The sequence below is a fragment of the Desmodus rotundus genome, chromosome 4 (genome assembly GCF_022682495.2).
Source record: "Desmodus rotundus isolate HL8 chromosome 4, HLdesRot8A.1, whole genome shotgun sequence".
In the NCBI taxonomy this organism is placed as follows: domain Eukaryota; kingdom Metazoa; phylum Chordata; class Mammalia; order Chiroptera; family Phyllostomidae; genus Desmodus; species Desmodus rotundus.
Genome location: NC_071390.1, coordinates 127,626,949 through 127,647,339, shown reverse-complemented (window position 1 = coordinate 127,647,339; position 20,391 = coordinate 127,626,949). Strand labels below are relative to the sequence as shown.

The window sequence follows — 20,391 nt, the reverse complement described above, 5'->3', positions numbered from 1 at the left end:
AAGACACTCCAGCCCTGGCTGGTGTGGCTCAGTGGACTGAGCACCAGCCTGTGAACCAAAGGGTCACTGGTTCGATTCCCAGTCAGGGCACATGCCTGAATTGTGAGCCAGGTACCCAGTGGGGGGCACCTGAGAGACAACCACACATTGATGTTTCTCTCCCTCTCTCTCCCTTCCCTTCTGTCTAAAAATAAATATATAAAGATGTGGGGAACTGTTACAAGCATGGGAAATGTGGCTCAGCCCCCACTCGGAAAAGCCAGTGGGGAGCAAGGTTGGAGGTCAGGACCCACGTCCATGGATAGGTTCTCTAGTGAGAAATCAGGCCTGCATTGTACCTAGACTGCTATGAGACTTGCTCTTGCTAAAACTCCCTCATCCTGAGGCAGCAAATGTTTACTGAGTATCTTCGTCTTCCTAAAGTCTGTGCTAAACCACCAAAGTATGGAGTGTGAGCAACTTCCCCCTTGAGCTGTAACATCCTTGTCTTTTAAGTAATTAGTAGTATTCTGTCCTTTGTTGTCCTTAAAAGGTAATCACCTGTGGTGAACCTGTGCATAGTAAATGACGACCATCCTCCATGTAATGTGCCCAGAAAAGCAATAAAAGCCTGTCCAGGTGGGGGTTGGCTCCCTCTCTCTTGGGCTCTCTCTAGCCCTCTCACCCTCTCTCACTTAGAGAGTGGCCATGCCATCCCTTTTCCTCCACAGGATTTCTGTAGTCCATGTGTATTTGTATATTGCAGCCACAACACGGGATCCTGCGGGCCGGGATCCGCATCGTAAAATCTTTAAAAATAAATAAATAATTAATTAAAGACACTCCAAGTCATAATTGCCTAAAATTCAGAACACTAGGGATAAAGAAAAGCCTGAAGAACACTCAGGAAAAAACCCCCCACAAATTATGAGTAAAAGAATCAAGTCAAGTGGATTGGAATTTTCAGCAGTAACATCAGGTTTCTCAGAAATAACAGTAGAGCAATCTCTTCAAATATTTTGAAGGAAAAAATGTCCAACCCAGAATACTTTATATAGCTAACTAGTCAAATATGAGGGCAGAATAACGATATTTGAAGATCTGCAAGATTTCTAACATTTTAATCTCAGTTCACCCTTTCTCTGGAAGATAACAGGGAAATAAACCAAGAAAAAAGAAATGGCGTCCCAACAACAGAGGGCCGATAGGGATGAAGAGGTTGTTAGGGTCTCAGTGCAGGGACATCCCCGAGCAGGTGAGCTCCCTGCCTGGAGGACACTGTGTCTGGACAGAAAGGAAACATTGAGAGCGCCCGGCAGGTATTTCCAGGAAAGAAGATGCAATTTACAGGTTACCTCCTATGTTTGAAAGTATTGACAAGACATCAACACTCCTGGAAGAGAAGCTGAGACTATGTTACCAACAGGAACACACTTACAACAAAACAAATCAAAATATGATGCCTTTTTTAAATCCAGGAAAACAAAAATGAATCTTTTAATAGAGAAATTGCTATCACAGCACTCTATGTGGCTCAGCAGGGGTAAGATACATATAATAATAGGAAAGTATACTTTGAACATTGATTTAACCAAACACTATAATTACACTGAGAGAATGAGAGAAGGAAAGAGTGTGCATGTGTAGCAGCCAGTCTTGCTGTTTTCCCAGCTTCACATTCAATAGTATCTAACGTGAAGTTTCATGGATTTATGTCCTTTTGTCCCCGTGCTGTCACTACAGTGGAGTCTGCAAAGGGAAACTACCTCTTCTAGTAGAAGAGCATTATGAAAAGGAAATTACAGCTCTACAGTTTGAAGATAACACATTGTATGAAAACATATTAGAAATATTACAGTCATTACCAAAAAATAAAGGCAAAAGTTGCTGTGTGGCTGCCTCCTGGGAATGCAAATCAAAGGTAAGGAAGGGTAATATATATGGAAATTTTTTGAATAATTTAATTATAAATGTTTACAGAGGGAATGTTGAGAGCATTTCTTCTTCATAAATAGGTTTCTTGAGAACAATAATGATAATTTTTATCAAGTCTTTCGCTCTTTGTCTAGCATAGTGCTTTGAAACTGTACGTCCTTGAAATTGCTTCTTGCTGATAAACATCACAAAGACACATGATCTACGCAGTGCATAGTGAGAGGAGAGGCATTCTGAACTCCCCCTCTGAAGGAAAGAAGGAAACAGGTAAATCTATAGAGGAACCTCATATTCTTTAGTGAACTTACGTTGAATGTTATAAAAAGATGACTATGAGATGGCTCGTGCTGCTTTACAATTTTGGTGTGTTGCTATCGCTTCATTTTTTTCTTACAGACAGGAATATGAATATCTTAAATACTATTCATTCATTAATAAAAAACTATTTGTTAGGCAGGTTCTATGTACCAAAACTGAGCTGGGAGTTGGAGGTATACTGTTCCTGTACTTCCAGAGTATATCCGGTAGTGTAATAGAAGCAGTAGCACAGGCCCAGAAACACCCTAGGGGAGTACTTAGTCATTACATATATTGCACACGGAATTCACCACTGATGACACTTCCACTTCTTGAGAAATCATTGGGACTGCTGCTCCATCTTTCATCAAAAACTGCTGGAAATCTGCCCTGGCTGCTGTAGCTCAGTGGATTGAGCACAGGCCTGCAAACCAAAGGGTTGCTGGTTTGATTCCCAGTCAGGGCACATACATGACTGGGTTGCAGGCCAGGTCCCCAGTAGGGGGCACATGAGAGGCAACCATACAATGATGTTTCTCTCCCTCTCTTTTTCCTTCCCTTCCTCTCTCTCTAAAAATGGATAAATAAAATCTTAAAAAAAAAAAATGTTGGAAATCTCCCTAGCTAACCATATGAGGGACTAAATATCTATTTATATTTGAAGACAATGCATCAGTTGAAATCAGACTCACCTATTCCTTGAACTTTATATCCCATAATATTCTCAATAATATTTCCAGTATATTATACGTGCCCTGAACTGTGTTAAGCAAATTCACAGTCTTTGGTAATATATGCTGGATCTCATTCTCTGGTGACATTCAGTGAACACTCCAAGGTGAAGGAATTAACATGTACAAATTGACAGTTACAAAATAGTCACAGGGATATAAAGTACAGTATAGGGAATATAGTCAATAATATAATAATAATTATGTATGATATAGGGTAGATACTAGACTTATTGGGGTATCACCTTGTAAGTTATATAAATGTAATGAAAGGGTGACCCAGCCATGGCTGCAGGGAGATGGGACACACATTTTCCCATATCATCTTGCACTGCACACAGGTCAACATACCTGCTATAATGTTGTCCAGAAGCGTAATAGGCATACAGAATATACCAACTAATAAATCACTTATCGCCAGGTTCAAGATGAAGAGATTAGTGACTGTGTGCATATGTTTGTTCCTCATTACAATAAAGCAGACCACTGTATTTCCCACCATGCACAGGAAGAAGATCAGAAAGTAGGAAATAATGAAGATCGCTGCCACTTGAGCATGATGAAGGTAGTAGTTCACGTAGGTAATATTGATATCTGAGTAGAGATAATGCTTGGTGTCATTGACACTCAAAGTATGATGCCAGTTTTCTGAAGAGTTTGAGTCTCGTTTCTCACTCATGATGGACCTGAAGAAAAGGCAGAAAAGGAAAATCGTAATTAGAAACCAGCAGAACATAAATTCTATGCCCGAGTTTAAGAGGGACACTTTTACAATGCTATAGACTTTTGATGGGCCTTGTATAATAATCCATAAGTTTTGAATGGAATAGAGCTACAAATAGGACATTGGATGCATTCAAATTTTAACCAAGAGTATCTGAAAATTCCACTTTGTACCATAAGTAACACTTATTATTCTATTGTATTCCCTGGATATACTCTATATTTCATTTCTTTACCATATCTTCCATCCATTCGCAAAGTTTCTAGGGAAACTTTGGAAGAGAAACCTTCCAAAACTCTCCTTCCGCCTGCCCCCAGGTCCCATACCCTGCCCAAACCGACTTGTTCTTTTGAGCCTCACTTACATGTCTCTAGCTTTCCTGATAGTTTGAACAAGATGAAGTGTCTACATTTTCATAACTCTCATTGAAATAACCTTCCTGTGTTTTACCTTATTCTGCTTTGACTCAGTTAATTGAATATTCTTTTTATAAACTGTTGTGTGCAAACATAGCCACCATACTTCGAATTTCTTAAAAGAGGTCTAGGCTGCTTATCTTAGTTTCATTGAACATAATTCCATCCCATAGTTTGTACTCAATAAATTTTTTATTTAGAATCTGTGTAACTCAACATAGACATTTCAATCCACCCCGTGTGTCAGAGGTTTCGAACAGTCCGAGGTTTGGTGATTTACTGGGAGTCAGCATAAAGTGCATTCAAAGCTAAATACTTATGATAGTGAAAGGCTACAAAGTAAAATCAGTATACAAAATGGCACATGAGGTAAAATCTGCAGGAAACCAGGCACAAGCTTCCAAGAGTCCTCTCTCACTGAAGTCGTACACGACATGCAGAACTCCTCCAGCCGTGAGATGACAGCGTATGTGAAGTACCACCTACCAGAGAGGCTGACTGGAGACTCAAGGCCCAAGGTTTTGAAAAAGAGGTCATGTGGGCACCTTCTTCTTAGCATGTATCAAAATTCCACACTCCCAGATGGCAAGCAGGTGTGCATGATAAAATACGTTATTTGTACAAACAACTTAGTCATAGTGAACCACTTATCATTTAAAGATACTTTATATTAGTATAGGGGACTATTTATAATTTAGTCTCCAGTCTCTAACCACGGGCCAACCTTGCAGGCAAGCCTTTCTGAAGATAGCACGCTCAGGCCTGCTTGTTAACTTCTTTCTGAATACCTTGAAAATTGGTTGGGCAGGAGGTTCTATGTGCCTGTAAATGGGAATGAATTTGTTAGGGGAATTATACAACTGAGCCCCCATATTCTTTTTTGGAGTGGGTTCATGGACTTCGAACTGGTGAGGATAACTTGCGTGGGTCCCTGCAGGCAGATAACCAGACCCCAGTTTTCAGAAGATTAAGGCATTTAGTGATCTCACTGTCGACTGCATTTTTCAGTCTTCTGTCAATTAGACATTTATATCATCTTAGGGGCATGTGATCATTCTTCTAAATATGACATAAAAATTAAGATATGTATCATTTACTCCTGACACTTGACTTTAGATAGTTTTCTCTTTATATCTCATGTACAGGGAAGAGTAAACAATGTAACTTACTATTATAAACTAAGTTGAAGCCTCTGCTTAATATAAAACATGTTAAAATTGATTATACAGAGAAGGAAATTTGACTTTAGAAACATTGCACATTCCATTAAATATCTTCGTCAAATCATATAAAATGTTCAAATAAAAAAGTATAATTGCAGGCAAACAGTAACTGAGATGACAAAAAGATAGCAAAAGACCTTTAAAGAGACAGGTCATTATGATTGTACTGTATTGCCACTTCTCACTGGATAGTTCAAATGGGTGGTCATTGAGGTAATAAGATTATTCTTTTTTAAATATTAAAGAAAATTTAACAAGATAAAGAATAACTTAAAAAACGTGGGGCACCGAAGTCTTAACTGAGTCAGAGAGTGAATTGGTCGAGGTATGAAAGCGGCAGGCCGGTAATCCGTTTCTCCCCCAGCGTCAGGAGGATGCCCTCAGGGAGGACAGGCAATGCAGACCTTGTGGACAAAATAGTTGGACCTCCATGGAGAGGAATATTTGCTAGGCTGATGAGCCTTATATGTTTAACAATTTTAATAGGGCATTGCTGTGTAAGTATTGTTTATAGTCAATAAGTACAGAATCTATGGATTTATTTTAGTCTATCTCCTACTAATCTTTTACTTTATATTGTTACTTAAATGTTCTGGAGATAAAAATATTATTTTCAAGATGATAACACATTCTATTGGGGTGAGAACTGTCTCACTTACAAAGTACTTTGAGCCCTGGCTGGTGTGGCTCAGTGGATTGAGTGCAGGCCTGTGAATCAAAGGGTCACCAATTCCATTCCCAGTCTAGGGCACATGCCTGGGTTGCAGGCTAGGCCCCCAGTAGTGGGCACACAAGAGACAGCCACACATTGATGTTTCCCTCTCTCCCTCCCTTCCCTTCTCTAAAAGTAAATGCATAAAATCTTTCAAAAAAAAAGTACTCTGAGGAGTTCTCTTTACAGGAGGAGGAAACTACCCTCGTACTACATTACACTCTAGGACACAATAACAGTGAGCAGAATAACCAAACATTAGTGAGCACTTTATTTTTTTTTCATATTATAAATTCATTTAATCAGTTTGGAGAGCAATTCTTTTTTTTTTAATTTGTATTGTTATTCAAGTACAGTTGTATGCCTTTTCTCCCCATCCCTCCACCCGACCCCAACTGAACCCACCTCCCTCCCCCACCTCCACCCTCCCCCTTGGTTTTGTCCATGTGTCCTCCATGTAGTTCCTGTAATCCCCTCTTCCCACTGCCCCCCCGCCCCCGGCTATTGTTAGATTGTTCTCAACTTCAATGTCTCTGGTTATATTTTGTTTGCTTTTTTCTTCTATTGATTATGTTCCAGTTAAAGGTGAGATCATACGGTATTTGTCCCTCACCGCCTGGCTTATTTCACTTAGCATAATGCTCTCCAGTTTCAAGGAAGACATACAGAGGGCCCAGAGACATATGAAAAGATGCTCAGCATCACTAGCCATCAGAGAGATGCAAATTAAAACTACAATGAGGTACCATCTCACACCAGTCAGAGTGGCCAACATAAACAAATCCACAAACAAATGTTGGAGAGGATGCGGAGAAAAGGGGACCCTAGTGCACTGTTGGTGGGAATGCAGACTGGTGAGGCCACTGTGGAAAACAGTATGGAATTTCCTCAGAACTAAAAATGGAACTCCCCTTTCACCCAGCAATTCCGCTGCTGGGATTATACCCTAAGAACCCTGAAACACCAATCCAAAAGAACCTGTGCACCCCAATGTTCATAGCAGCACAATTTACAATAGCCAAGTACTGGAAGCAACCTAAGTGCCCATCAGCAAACGAGTGGATCCAAAAACTATGGTATATTTACATAATGGAATTCTATGCAGCAGAGAGAAAGAAGAAGCTTATACCCTTTGCAACAGCATGGATGAAACTGGAGAGCATTATGCTAAGTGAGATTAGTGAGTACTTTATTATCTTTAAATTCTTTATAACCTTAAGTACCTTATTATCTTTGAGTATTTTAATGTCAACTCTATACTGGACATTATTCTAATTGCTTCTTATGTGTCAACCCATGTAATCTTCCCAGTATGTGGTAACCACTAATACTGTCAAAATTTAATATATAAGGAAACTAAGACAAGAAGATGTTTTGTAACCTGTCCCCAAGCTCCACAGTTAAAAATTGGGAGAACTGGGAAACATAGGGAGGATTTCCTAAGAGCGTGAAGGTCAGTAACATGGAGGATGGGCAACTTGACAGTTGGAAACTGACCAGGATGAAATTCCATGACATGGATCAGCCAAAGAACTTTTAGAATCCATTATGTCTAATACTGAATTTAATTTTTTTTATAAAAATTATTTTTTATTTTTTCAGTTATAGTTGACATACAATATATTATTAGTTTCAGGTGTACAACATAGTGATTAGACATATATAGAGCTTATGAAGTGACCACCACATTAAGTCAAGTACCCATCTGCCACTATACATAGCTATTACAATATTACGACTGTATTCCCTATGCTGTACTTTACTTCCCTGTGACTCTTGTAATTACCAACTTGTACTTTTTAGTCTCTTCCCCATTTTTTTAAAAAAAATTTATTGTTGTTCAATTACAGTTGTCCCATTTTCCCCTGCATTACTCTCCCCGGCCCTACCCACCCCCACCTCCTACATTCTATCCTCGCCCACGTCTTTGTCCACGTATTACACAAAAAACACTCCCTACCTATAACCTCCAATTGTCAGCAAGTGTCTATTAAACATAACTGCCCTTGTAGGAGATAGGTTTCAAATATCAAGGGAAATGGTGTAATGCTTGGGTCAGTGTAGTCCAGAGAGAAAAGAGCAGCTGTAAAGGATAAGACAGGGGCAGGACTATGTCATATATACTCACAGAATCCTTGGAGATACTGTGCTGGGGGAGACAGGTGAATGCTGGATTTTCCTAAGCGTGGGATGGAGATACTTTTATTTCTATGTAACAGCTACATCAAAAAAGCATGACTTACAGGATGCAATGTAAAAGCAACTATATTTGTATCCTGCTGACCTTTTATTTTTTGAGGCTAAATACCTTCTGCTCCTGGGTGAAATTTGGAGGAAGTCTTATTACTTCTCTAACCATTTTCTGATGATAAAAAACAGTATAGTAGTTAATATGTCCAGTACAGAATAATAAACAAAATGTTAAGTTTTCACCAAGAATGCCATTTTGGCTTCTTTTCTCTTTTCTGATTGGCTTGTGCTCTTTGATAGCCCCACCCCCACCTTGTCAATCTCAGTTCCCATCCTTGCCAGAGTTGTGGGTGGGCTAGGTTAGGGAGGCGGAAAGGGGCAGAAAAGTCCTACTTTTCTTTGTAGGTGTTCCTTGAACTGGGCGGAGTTTTGAAGCTGACACTTTTTGTGGGCACCTTCCTAGGCTTTTCACAGACAGTAAACTATGACTCTGCAATAGTTTGTACTCATCTACACTTCTCTTCAAGCGAGGAAATTCCTCTTTGGCTGCTGCTGGCTCTGTCTTCAGCCTTGAGAAATCCTCTGTAGAGCATCACAGTTAACCCTTGTTCAGGTGGGTCAATCACGCTGGCCCACAGTTCACACTTGAGCATCTTTTGTCCAAAAAGACTCTAGGAGTGTAAGTTGGACAACACCACCGACTCTGCCACTCCACTATCAGAGAAATGAACCAGCCAGCCAGGCTCTTGTGCTTTAGATGTCTCAAGAGTGAGGCAGACAGAAATCTACTGTGTTCTCCCAAATGTTAGGTGCATATAAGTATATTAAACTCTCTGTATGTCTGCTTTACCCCCTTGTCTAAGCATGAATGGAAGTGCAGGCACTCCCTTTCTTCCATCTTGCAAGTGAGAGAGCGACTCAGCACACAGCAAGAAACTTCCCTGTCAGTCCTCTTCTAACTTCTGATTCTGGGCCTGTTTACTCTCTTCAAACTGAGGATAACTATTCCTGAATACCCTCCATTACCAGTCAGGATGGCAGTCCCACATAAGTGTCTTGGGGTTTTTGCTGAAACCAAAACCAGAATGGTTTGAATGTACAATAACATTCTGATACATAATTGTCAAAAGGATAAACCCCAAAGGCCTGAGGATCTGGGAATACCCTAGCAAGTGACATTCATTTTACTCAAAATTTCAAAATTGGAATTGTATTGTTAAAAAGTTTACATTCTTTTTATCCCTTAAGAATACTCTGGAATAACAATAAAAAATTAAAATTAAAAAAAAGAATACTCTGTATTTGTTCATATCAAGAAATACTCTTTCCAAGAATGACTTTTCATTGCTGACTATTGATCTGTTTCAAGATGTACTACAATGTATTTAAGCTATCACCTGCTGTTGGATAATTAGAACATTTTCAACTTTTCTGTTATCGAAGTATTAGCTTAATATTTATCTTTGATTCTATTTGTTTACATTTTCTAGAATGCTCCAAGGATGAAAATTAAGGAATCAGAAGGTGCGATCATTTTTCTGCTCTTAACAGATATTATTTTCTACTAGAAAGTTGGTCTTAATTCACATTTATTCCATGCATAAAGGGCTTATTCTTTCTGTCTTGTCAATTCTAGGCACTAAAATTCCCACCACTCCTTTTTTTGAAATCTTTACCGATTTACTTTTTTAAATTAGGTTAACTTCTTACTTAAATATACATTCCCTGAAATATTATGAAGTTGAATGTTAGTGCCAGATTTTTGGAGTATACATTCACTGAGCTTCTAGATGTGAGTTAACACTTCACTCTATTTGTAATCAGGAAACTTACAGTCTAAAAAGAAGATGCATATGGAATCCAATACATGCAGCATAGGTGCTAGAGAGAAATTCAAGGTGTGGATAATGGAAGGAAGTATCAGCCCTCTGTGAAAGGTCAGAAACTTCTTCCAAGAAGACAAGTAGTTTCAGCCTAGTTTTAAGAATATAGTGGAGCTCATTAAGTGATATCACAGACCAAAAATGAAAGATTTGAAAAAAACATTGCTCACTTGAGGATTAAGTATTATGCACCGTCTTCTAATGCTAGAAGTCCGTGACATGCCACTCTGGGGCACTTTGGTCTTTTCCAGATCTAAGCTTTATCACCTTGTGCTCAGGTATGGTTTATGTGTGTGATTTTTCTTCAGATGTAACAGTGCTGTTTAAACATAAAATGTCAAAGAACAATTTCAGTTTAAGAATCCAAAAGTAGGATGAAAAAGAAGAAAAGCTCCCAACAGTTAAAAAGGCTACAGTGAAGCCTTTATTATAAAGTCCATATTTTAAGTTCAGGCTTTAGTAGGAAAGTGAGGAAGTTAACTGAAGATGATGGAATAACTACATAAGTAAAAAGGGCCATTTGAAAGCCTTAGAGTGAAGGGAGGGAGAGGAAACTATAAAAACATTGATATATTTATAAAAGCACTGGAAGTTGGAAAAATTTCAGGTAGAGACTATTAACTTCACATAGATATTAATATATTATAGCCATAAAAACAACATTCAATGATTCAAGTATTGACACTGAATTATTAAATTTAAACATAAGCTTGCTTGCCCTGGCCGAGTAGCTCAGTTGGTTAGAGGGTCATCCCAAGACACCAAGGTTGAGAGTTCAATCCCTGGTCAGGGCACATGCAAGAATCAACCATTAATACATAAATAGGTGGAGCAGCAAACTGATGTTTCTTTCTCTCTCTCCAAAAATGAAAAAAAAAAGAAACAACAAATGTAAGCTTTCTGTATGTAAAAAGAAAGATTTAAATAATAAATTTATAAATGTTATAAGGTAAATAAGTAATCCTTTAAAAAATATTAATACTGTTTAGGTAAAATTTCAATTATCTGCAAAATGGATATGAAGATTATCTTCTATGATACCATATAAAAAGAGCATATGTTACTGCTATTTACAGTATTATTTTTATGATCTAAGTTTTTTACATAATAGCTTAAATATTTTAGCAATGTGACTACATCAAAAACCCTTTCGCATTATGTAAAAGTCATTTTTTCAATACAGGAATATACTAGTGAGTCGACACAGCCTGTAATATGTGCAGAAGTGATGCGAAATTAGTTCTTGCAGAATTGAGACACCGAGATAATAAAATAAAAATAGGATGTTACAGAAATAAAGAGTTAAATAAATATGCAATTTAGGTTTACAAATGAGGCAGGCAGTCCCAGAAATCCGCATACCAACTACTTAACTGACTTACAAACAAAAGAAAAAGTGTGACTTATTTTTACCTATATTTCTAAGATACGCCCTTATGTTACTGTCCACTTTAAAGGACTAGAGCCCTGGACCAGGCACTGTGCTACACACATTTCCCATTTGGCCTTTGAGGGGTGTTAAAAACAAGACACCAGGTCCAAAATGAGTTGCTTACGCTAAGCCCACATCACCAAACTGAGACTTCCCTTGATTCCAGTTTCAGCTCTCCCAGAAATGTAATTTTAAACCACTCAATCAGGAATTGTCTGATCAGTGTTGAGGGCTAGGCAAGAGAGCTAGACAATTATAGGCATTGCTAAGCAGAAAACCTCTTGAAGGTCACAAGAATAGATAGGGGAGAGAAACAACATTGTCAGCCAAAGTAAAGGTAAACAATATGTGATTTGCAGAGGGCTCTGAGTTACAGCCAATTAGTTAGAGGGCCATAAAACTTTAGGCGCCAGACTCATCTCAGGTTTGGACCCTTTAAACTGAGGGTACAAATTAAGTGGAACAGGTGGTTCTTATCGACAGGAGACAGGGTTTCAAAAGAAAGTTTTAACATCTGGTTAATGTTCCTCCAGAGCCAAGAGCTATGCAGAGATAACAGCAACTCCCGCTTTTGTAACTTGCTTGCTTGCTTCTCACCCTATAAAAGAGCTAGCCTGTGAGCGTGCGGCGTGGCTCTCATTGGAGAGTTCGCCCCTGCGCAGGTAAAAACTTTGGCCAATAAACCATCTATAAATCTCTTAAGAGTCTGAGTCTGTCAGTTCCTAGAACGAGAGATCTCGCTCTCGCATATAACAATCAGCACTAATTAAGCAAAAAGCCTTAAAGACCCCTGTCATCCCCTAAGAAAAATAACCATGCCATAACCAATCCACTTTTTGCCTTGTACAACTTCCTTGTTCCTGTCTCCTTCTGCCTAGAAATGTCTCTTGCTGTGGATAGCTCTTGGGAATGCCTTTGATTCAAGAATTGTTGAATAAACCCAGTAAGATCTTTAAAATGTACTCAGCTGAACTGTGTTTTTTAACAGGAGGTAAACTGATGAACCGGGGCATCCGGTTCCTTTGTGTCCCAGATTCTGGATCTCACTAAATTCTCTATTCCCTTTGCTTTCTTGCCCTCCCCCTGTTCACTTTTCTTAGGATCCTTCTGTTATGCTATTTGGTTGGAGATGATGTCAGGGAACTGCAGCAAATCCAGGAACGAAAACAACCTTAACTGTACTTTAGACACCATTTTGCTCAGAGTTTCTCAGCCACGCCTGCCCTGAAGAGATGTTTTCCTCAGGGGGAAATTCATTTTCTTTAACCTCAGCTGGCAGGACCTGCTCTCACACTCCCGTTCAGTCCCTTCACTTTTCTCTCTTCCACCAATCCTTACCACTCACTTCCAGAAAGCAAACAAATCAACTTGTACCCTCAGCCTAGAGAAAACTCTCATATTCTTATTAAAACTCTCATATTCTACTATTCAGAAATTTAGCTATTTTCTCTGAATCTTATTCTAGATCCTTTAGAGAGGCCTTCATTCATCACAACTGAAAAAGCATCTATAAACAGGAGAATCATTTACTAATGCTTAAATGCTAGCCACTCAAATAACCAGCAAAATTTCAAGTTTTGGTACATTTTCCTAAACTATATTTTTAGCCCAGTTGGTCTGCCCCTGCAATAATCTCTGTAATTGGAAGGCAGTGAAAATCATATTATCTGTTTTCTAGGAGAAATAAGGGTTATGGAAATTTTTTTGTATGTCTTTTTTTTTTTCAATTTTCTTCCCAGTGCGTCAGCAACAGTGGCAAACAACAAAGCTTTTGGCAAAGCAATTCACAGAATCTCTAGTGAGTCTCAAAGCATATTTCCAGCAAGCCGCTGTGTGGACCATGAGGCAGATTTTTCAGTGCTCAGAGGTAAGTGTTCAGAATTGAACTCATACAAGCTCCATGCACCTTCAGAGCACAATCTCCACGTCTAAATGCTCACGTTCATCATGGAATAGGACGAAATAAGGTTTCAACTCCACTGGGTGTTTCTGATGGATTCTAACCCACCTAATGCTATTTTTTTTAATTACTGTTTTCTTTTTTTCTCCAAAATTTTCTAAGAATGTTTGTAAGGATATTACAGACTTGCAAAAATATTTACTATTTTTTGTCCTTAAACATCCATGTCAAAATTTATCAGCAGTTTAGTCATCTAAAACATCTATATTCCGAGGGGAATGTAAAGTCCAGCATAGGGAATGTAGTCAATAATATAGTAATAACTACATATGGTTCCAGGTGGGCGCTAAATTTATCAAGAGAATCACTTCGTAAGTTATGTAAATGTCTAACCACTAAGCTGTACACCTGTACTACTATAATACTGTCAACTGTAATTGAAAAATAAAAATAAGTTTAAAAATAAAAGATATATCTTTGTGTTCCTACAGGATGCAGAACTCCTTCTTCAGCCTTGTGTCATCTTATACTGTTTATATTCAACTCAATATCTAACAACAATCATTTCGCTAATTATTCTGCATTAGCAATAACTGTTAATACTCTTCCAAAATATCTTTCCTTAAGAGGATCCACTTTAGAGGAATAGCATACAATGTGATTAATTTGATTTTAAATATTTTGAATACTAAATATAACTAACAAATGCAATCCATCAATTATATTTTTTCCCTGCTAACCATTTTAAATTATTCAAATATATAGACATAGGTTATTTTCTTATAATAAGTAAGAAAATTGGGGGGAAATGTAGATTACTTCTCTGTACCTAAATTTCCAGCATGTCCTTAAGACTTAGTTTTTAAATGTCAGTTTATCAATTTACATGCTAAGAAGACTAAGTAGAACATTGCAGGACATGAATAGCTTAAAATAATGCAGCCTGCCTAGAGCTAGACAGAGAATACAGAGTTGTTAATGGCATCTGTGGTTGAACCATCAGAGCACTAGTTACTTCTATAGAAGACTTTGAGGGCTTCAAAAAGCTGAAACCACTTCCATATTGCAAAAGAAAGGGGTCTCACTTAGCATAATGCTCTCCAGGCCCATCCATACTGTTCCAAAGGGTAAATGGACATGAACAACAGCTTGGTGACTGCTGGGAACAGGGTGGGTATAAGGGAACTAAACGGTAATGGAAAAAAACATACAACAAAGATTAAAAATAAATAAATAAAAAGGAACAAAACAACACCAAAAGGGGTCTAATTTTTTGTATCCTGTCTGAGCTAGCTCATGGAGTAGTTTTTAAAATTACTTTTAACCTCAACAGAGAGCAGTGATTGATATTTAATCACCAAGCACGGAGCAGGGGATACCAAGGAAAAGATATTTATTTTACACTTACTATGTGCTTGATGTTCAATAATCTTATCTGCATCATTTCGTACAAAGGATGTGCGCAATGACTGTGTGAGGACACACTGATGACCAGCGGCCACTGCCGAGCACCTCCTTGTAATGCAGCATGTGAGTCAGACACAGCCTCTGCTCTCTCCCAGCTTATGAAGTGAGGAAATCCACCTTTCCACCCCATTCTGTCCTCTCTTAGATTTCTGCTTGTTGTGGTACTGTTAGGAATTACCGAGAGGCCATTTGATTTTTTTCTATCACTATTATCTTAATTTTAGTTTCCTCTACTAAGAAATCATGTGATGCAGAGTGGAATGAAAGGGTTGTCACTGTAGGAGGGTTCATTGGCTTTTAAAAAAATTAGATAACAGTGGACATTTCCTTATATCTAAATTGTATCATGGAACTAATTCATTGAACCTGACATAATTCAGTTGCTCTCCTTAATTAGTAATTATATAAGTAAAAAGTGGAAAAATGAAATAGTAGAACATCATTTGCCCATATAATTACACAGAGAGAACTCTAAAATTAAAAGGCATGCTTTATGTTATGATAGTCTCAGCATGGAATATACATAGTTGAACAAGAGAAAATAGGCTAAGGCATGCAAGGAAAGGGAGGAGACTATTTTTTTAATGCTGGAAAAAAATATCCTGTCCTTGAATCTTGAAATACAACATATTAAAAATCAGAAATCACAGTTAGAAACCTTTTGTCCGAATAGACTTTCTTTCCCTCCTCTTTCAGAGCGGAATATTATTTAGACTTTTAAAGAAGTTTCAGGTAGCAATGACACAGAAAACAAAGTTGGGAGCAAATAATACTAACTCTGTGTCTAGCTGAGAACCACCTCATGTCAGTTGTAATAACTGGGAAAAAATGATGTGGTTACAGAATGTGGAAAAGTGTTAATACTGTTGGTGTTTCTTTTTTTGTCCTGCAGATTTATACTTGTACTCTTAGAAGACTTACCGCTGTTAGATAATGGCTCCCATTTCTTAGCACATTGCACAATATTCTCAATTAATAGTTCTTGAATAAAGGAGTGAATGATTGTCACTTTTGAACTCCACCTAAAGCAGAGCCAGGACAAGGTCATTTATTTGGGAGGCAATTCCAGGAAGTAAGAGTGAATGAGCAGGGTGAACAAGAAAGTGAAAGAAGAAAAGCCAATAAAGATGAGTCATCGAGCTGGTAACCATTGTGAGCAAGGGAGGCTCTTCAAGGACGTGTGTGGAGAGCTTTACGGATGGTCAGGACGTTTATCTGCTGACTCCAGACCCTTGTTACTTGGGTGTTGCCCTCCAAGGCATTAATTGTCCCACATTCCAGGTGGAGAGACCTGCTGCTTCCAGGAAAGCAATGAGGCGGAGACTCCAGAGAGTGGGCTGCAGACTTTTGAGATGGGAAACTGGTGTTATGCGTAGGAACTCCCTCCTCAGCTGCTGCTGAAATCAGAGGAGGGCTGACAGAATGTGTAGCTCACCGATAACATCAGCTACAAAGATGAAGCTGAACCATAGTTTAAAATATCATTATTTAAGATAAGAAAATTTAGGTTAGTGACAATCAGCTTGTCTTAAAAATGCCCATGTAACTTTTGACCTAGTCATTATATTGCTCAAGTTCTTCAAAAAGCATCTGAACTTCTAAGTTCCTGAATCATTGTCAATTGAATGCTTCATATATTTCCAGTGCCATCACCTTCCGAATTTCCACATGCCTAACATTATCCTCAACTGTACTGAACTATTACACCTGCAGTTTCCCAGATGCAACATGCTGTTTTCTACTTTTATGTGGAATTGAGAAGAGAAAGCAAAAATAAAATCAAGTAAATCCATATAAACCACAGGGGAAAAAAGAATGAATTTTATTCCTAAGTAGAAATAACTTAGGCTGGTGAGGACGTGATCCAATTTGCATTAAAAATATTTTTCTGGTTGTTATATATAGAATGCATTGGGCAAAGGAAGGGGTCCAGAGTAAAAGCAAGAAAGTCAGTTATGAAGTGATTCCAGTAGTCCACTTGGAAGATGCTAATAGCTTAGATCAGGTGACAGCAGTGCACACAGAGAAAGAAGGCCAGACTGCTGATCTTTGTCTGCCAATGAATTGGATATGAGTTGGACAGAAAGGGAGAGAGGAAGCAAACAGACTCTGGGGTTAGGCTTGACAATTGAGTGGGATGTAACATTTTTTAAATAAGGAAGCCTGTACTGTTTTGAATATATCATATATCTATCTATATCTATCTACATCATCTATATCTATATCTATATCTATCTATATCATCTATATCTATATCTATCTATATCATCTATATCTATATCATCTGTATCTATATCTATATCATCTATATCTATATCTATATTTATATAATGACTTTCAGAAGGCCAAATAGAAATATAAAGTACTTGGCTATATGTTTTGGAAATTCAGAGGAGAGATAAAGGCTAATGAGATCAATTTGGGAATTATTAGCATATGGATGGTATTTTAAGTTATGGAATCTGATAAAATTACATATGGAAAGAGGGTACTCATACCTCTTAGAATGGCTAGTATGAACAAGACAAGTCATAACGAGTGCTGGAGAGGTTGTGGAGAAAAAGAAACCTTCATTCTCTGTTGGCATGAATGTAAACTTGTACAGGCATCATGGAAAACAGTATGGAGGTGCCCCCCAAAATTAAGAACAGAGCTACCATATGACTCAGCAACCATTCATCTAGGAATCTACCCCCCAAATTTGGAAACATTTATTCTCAAAAATTATGAACTTCTATGTTCATTGCAGCACTATCCACGGTGGCCAAGACATGGGAACAACCAAAGTGCCCTTCGATAGATGATTTGATAAGGAAGATGTGGGGCATATATACAATGAAATACTACTCGGCCATAAGAAAAAAGGAAATAATTGTCATTTGTGATAACATGGATGGACTGTGAGAATATCATGCCAAGCAAAATAAATCACACAGAAAAAGTTAAGAACGATGATTTCACTCATATGTGGTATATAAAATTGAAAGCAACAAATGAACAGACAAGAAAAGCAGAAACAGACACAGACAACAGCATGGTGGCTACAGGAGGTCAAATACATGGTCATGAAGGAAGGTGTGACTTTGGGTGGGGGGCTCACACACTGCAATGTACTGATGATGTATCATACAACTGTACAATTGACATCTCTGTAACTTTATTAACCAATGTCACTCCAATACATTTAATTTTTAAAAGGAGGGAGAAAGGCGAAAGGTCTAGAGTCAAGTTCAAAGTTCTCCAATATTTAGAGTTCAGGCACAAGAGGTGAAACCAGAAAAGGAGAGTGGGAAGGTACAGTTAGTGAGGTAACAAAAAACCAAGACAGTGTGATGTTACTGAAGTCAAAAGAGAAAAGTATTTCAAAAAGAAAGTCATCAATTATGTTAAATATTCAAATGCTGCTAAGAAGCTGAGTGAAATGAGGAACAGAGTGGTCACTGGATTTGGCAACACAGATATTCCGAATGAACCAGACAGATTATTTTTGCTAGAGAGGGTAGGAGGAAAGCCTGAGATTAATTTGGAGGGAAGACTCCACCTGCCCTCTTATTAGATGGGCCACTTCCAGTCGTTTGGCTGAGCGCCTCCTACTCCTTGGAGGAATCTGTCTTGGAAAAAGTTTTTTTCTAAACTGAGGCCATGCTGAGTCTCTACATCGGCTTCTATATACGTTCCCTGGCAGATGTGCATTCTATTGGCAGGGCAGTTACTTTATAAACACAGTCATCTATTGGCTACCATTGGCAGCATCTGCCAGTTTCTTTCCCATGAAGGCTGAGTCAGTTACAAGTCTTTAGCCTCAAACTCATGGTCGTCTTCTTAAATCCACCTGCATCCCGTGCCAATTCCTGTCTGGCCTTGATGTTAGCAGGCACATCCCCATCTTCTGGGGTGTACTTCTCGTATGTGTAGGTAGCAGCAGGACGGGCAAACTGTGGGCAAGGAAAAAGGCCACAGCCCGTCACCAGTTTTCTCCAACGAAATTGCCCCTCCAGCTGTTCACTGCATTCTTGTCATCTCAAAATTTCTCAGAGGTGGGTCATGAAAGTCAACTAAGAATTACTAAATTAATTATTAGCTACCTGCTTTCTCTGTCCTGGTTAGGTGGTATATCGCAGAGTTCAGTCAGGAAGGAATGACCGTATGGAACATGGTATCTATTATAGGAATTATACTTTATACTAGAGGTCAACAAACCTTTTCAGTAAAGAACTACATAAATGTTTTTTACTTTGTGAACCAAAAGTTCTCTGTCACAGCTGCTCAACTCTGCTGTATAGCACAGAATGCTTGGAGACAATACATAAACAAATAGGTATAGTGTGTTCCACCAGAAATTTTTGAGAAATCAGGCAGTGGGGCTGTAGAGAGTTTGCCCATCCTGCTTTATGTGAGTGTGGGAGCTGCTAGGGGAGTGAACTCACAGGGGGCAGTGTTGCAGGTTCACAGAAAAAGGCACTCGTCAGTCACCCTGAAGCACTGGTGCAGAGCACACCTTGGAGTTGGAGGTAACATGCGGGAGGCCGGGCAAGTTCAGTGTCCTTACAGAGACTGTATGAAGGGAACGGCAGGCAGGTCTATGGGAAGCTGTTGTCTCAGCGTGGCTGCTGCCTTTGTTGGTCCTCAGCGTCAGCAGTTGGGAAGTGGAGCGTGGTGTGGAGCAGAAAAGGGTGAGGAGAACCTGAGCCCCTCCTTATCTCTTTGTCACTGACCTTAAGTCCTTCCAGGAGTAGTGGCTACTGTTTCCCTTTACCCTCAATAGTTTCATGAGATTTCCTCTTATCCAACTATTCAGGTTAAAGATGTAGCAAACAGTTAAACAAAGTTGTCACTACAATAAGTTGGCATGTTGTATCTTTGGACCACAGATGAAAGTGAAGGAGAAAGAGTCTCATTTTAGCACCAAGTAACTGTGGGAAAAGAAATCTCCCCTGGATCTCTCAGTGCCTCGGGTTCCTGAAATGTAGAAATGTATGTGCTATAAAAACAGAGAAAGTTTGCTTTTACTTTCCCTGGAAACATTTAAATTAGATCTGTACTCATTTGTTTCCCTGATAACGAGGTAAACTGCTCTCATCCAAAAAGCTAATAAACTTTCCAGTATCTTCCCCAGGGCCAAATAGTTACATCCTGCAATAGGCATTAGGTTAACTCCAAAAGTGAGAGAATATCCCAGAGATTTACAGCAACACTTTCTTGTTATCTTCCTAGGTGTTAATATTTCGAAAGACATAAATCCCAGGCCCTTGGAGAATCTCCGGTTTGCAAAAGCTGGGCATGCTGAACTTACTTGGTTTCTGAAGAGATTGATTATCTATCAGAGAGCTAGAGTACAGTTTCTTTCCATTGCCTCTCCAGGAGACTCTCTCTCAAAAAAAGAGGGGGGATTGGTTTCTTTTTTTTCTTCATAAACACATAACAACAGAAAATTTGTTTTTGGTTCCTCACCTACCAAATAAAATCTGTCAGTTGTGTAGGCAGTTTTTTCCATCCGGTGCA

General features: G+C 38.7%; 1 protein-coding gene across 1 annotated transcript in view; it reads right to left on the bottom strand.

Moving 5' to 3' along the window:
• Nucleotides 1-20,391, bottom strand: part of NPFFR2 (neuropeptide FF receptor 2) — a 48,900-nt gene that overhangs the window by 7,455 nt on the left and 21,054 nt on the right. The window contains 1 exon segment of the mRNA XM_045187392.2: nt 3,294-3,628. Coding sequence (XP_045043327.2) covers nt 3,294-3,621 — 328 coding nt within the window. The 5' untranslated portion in view covers nt 3,622-3,628.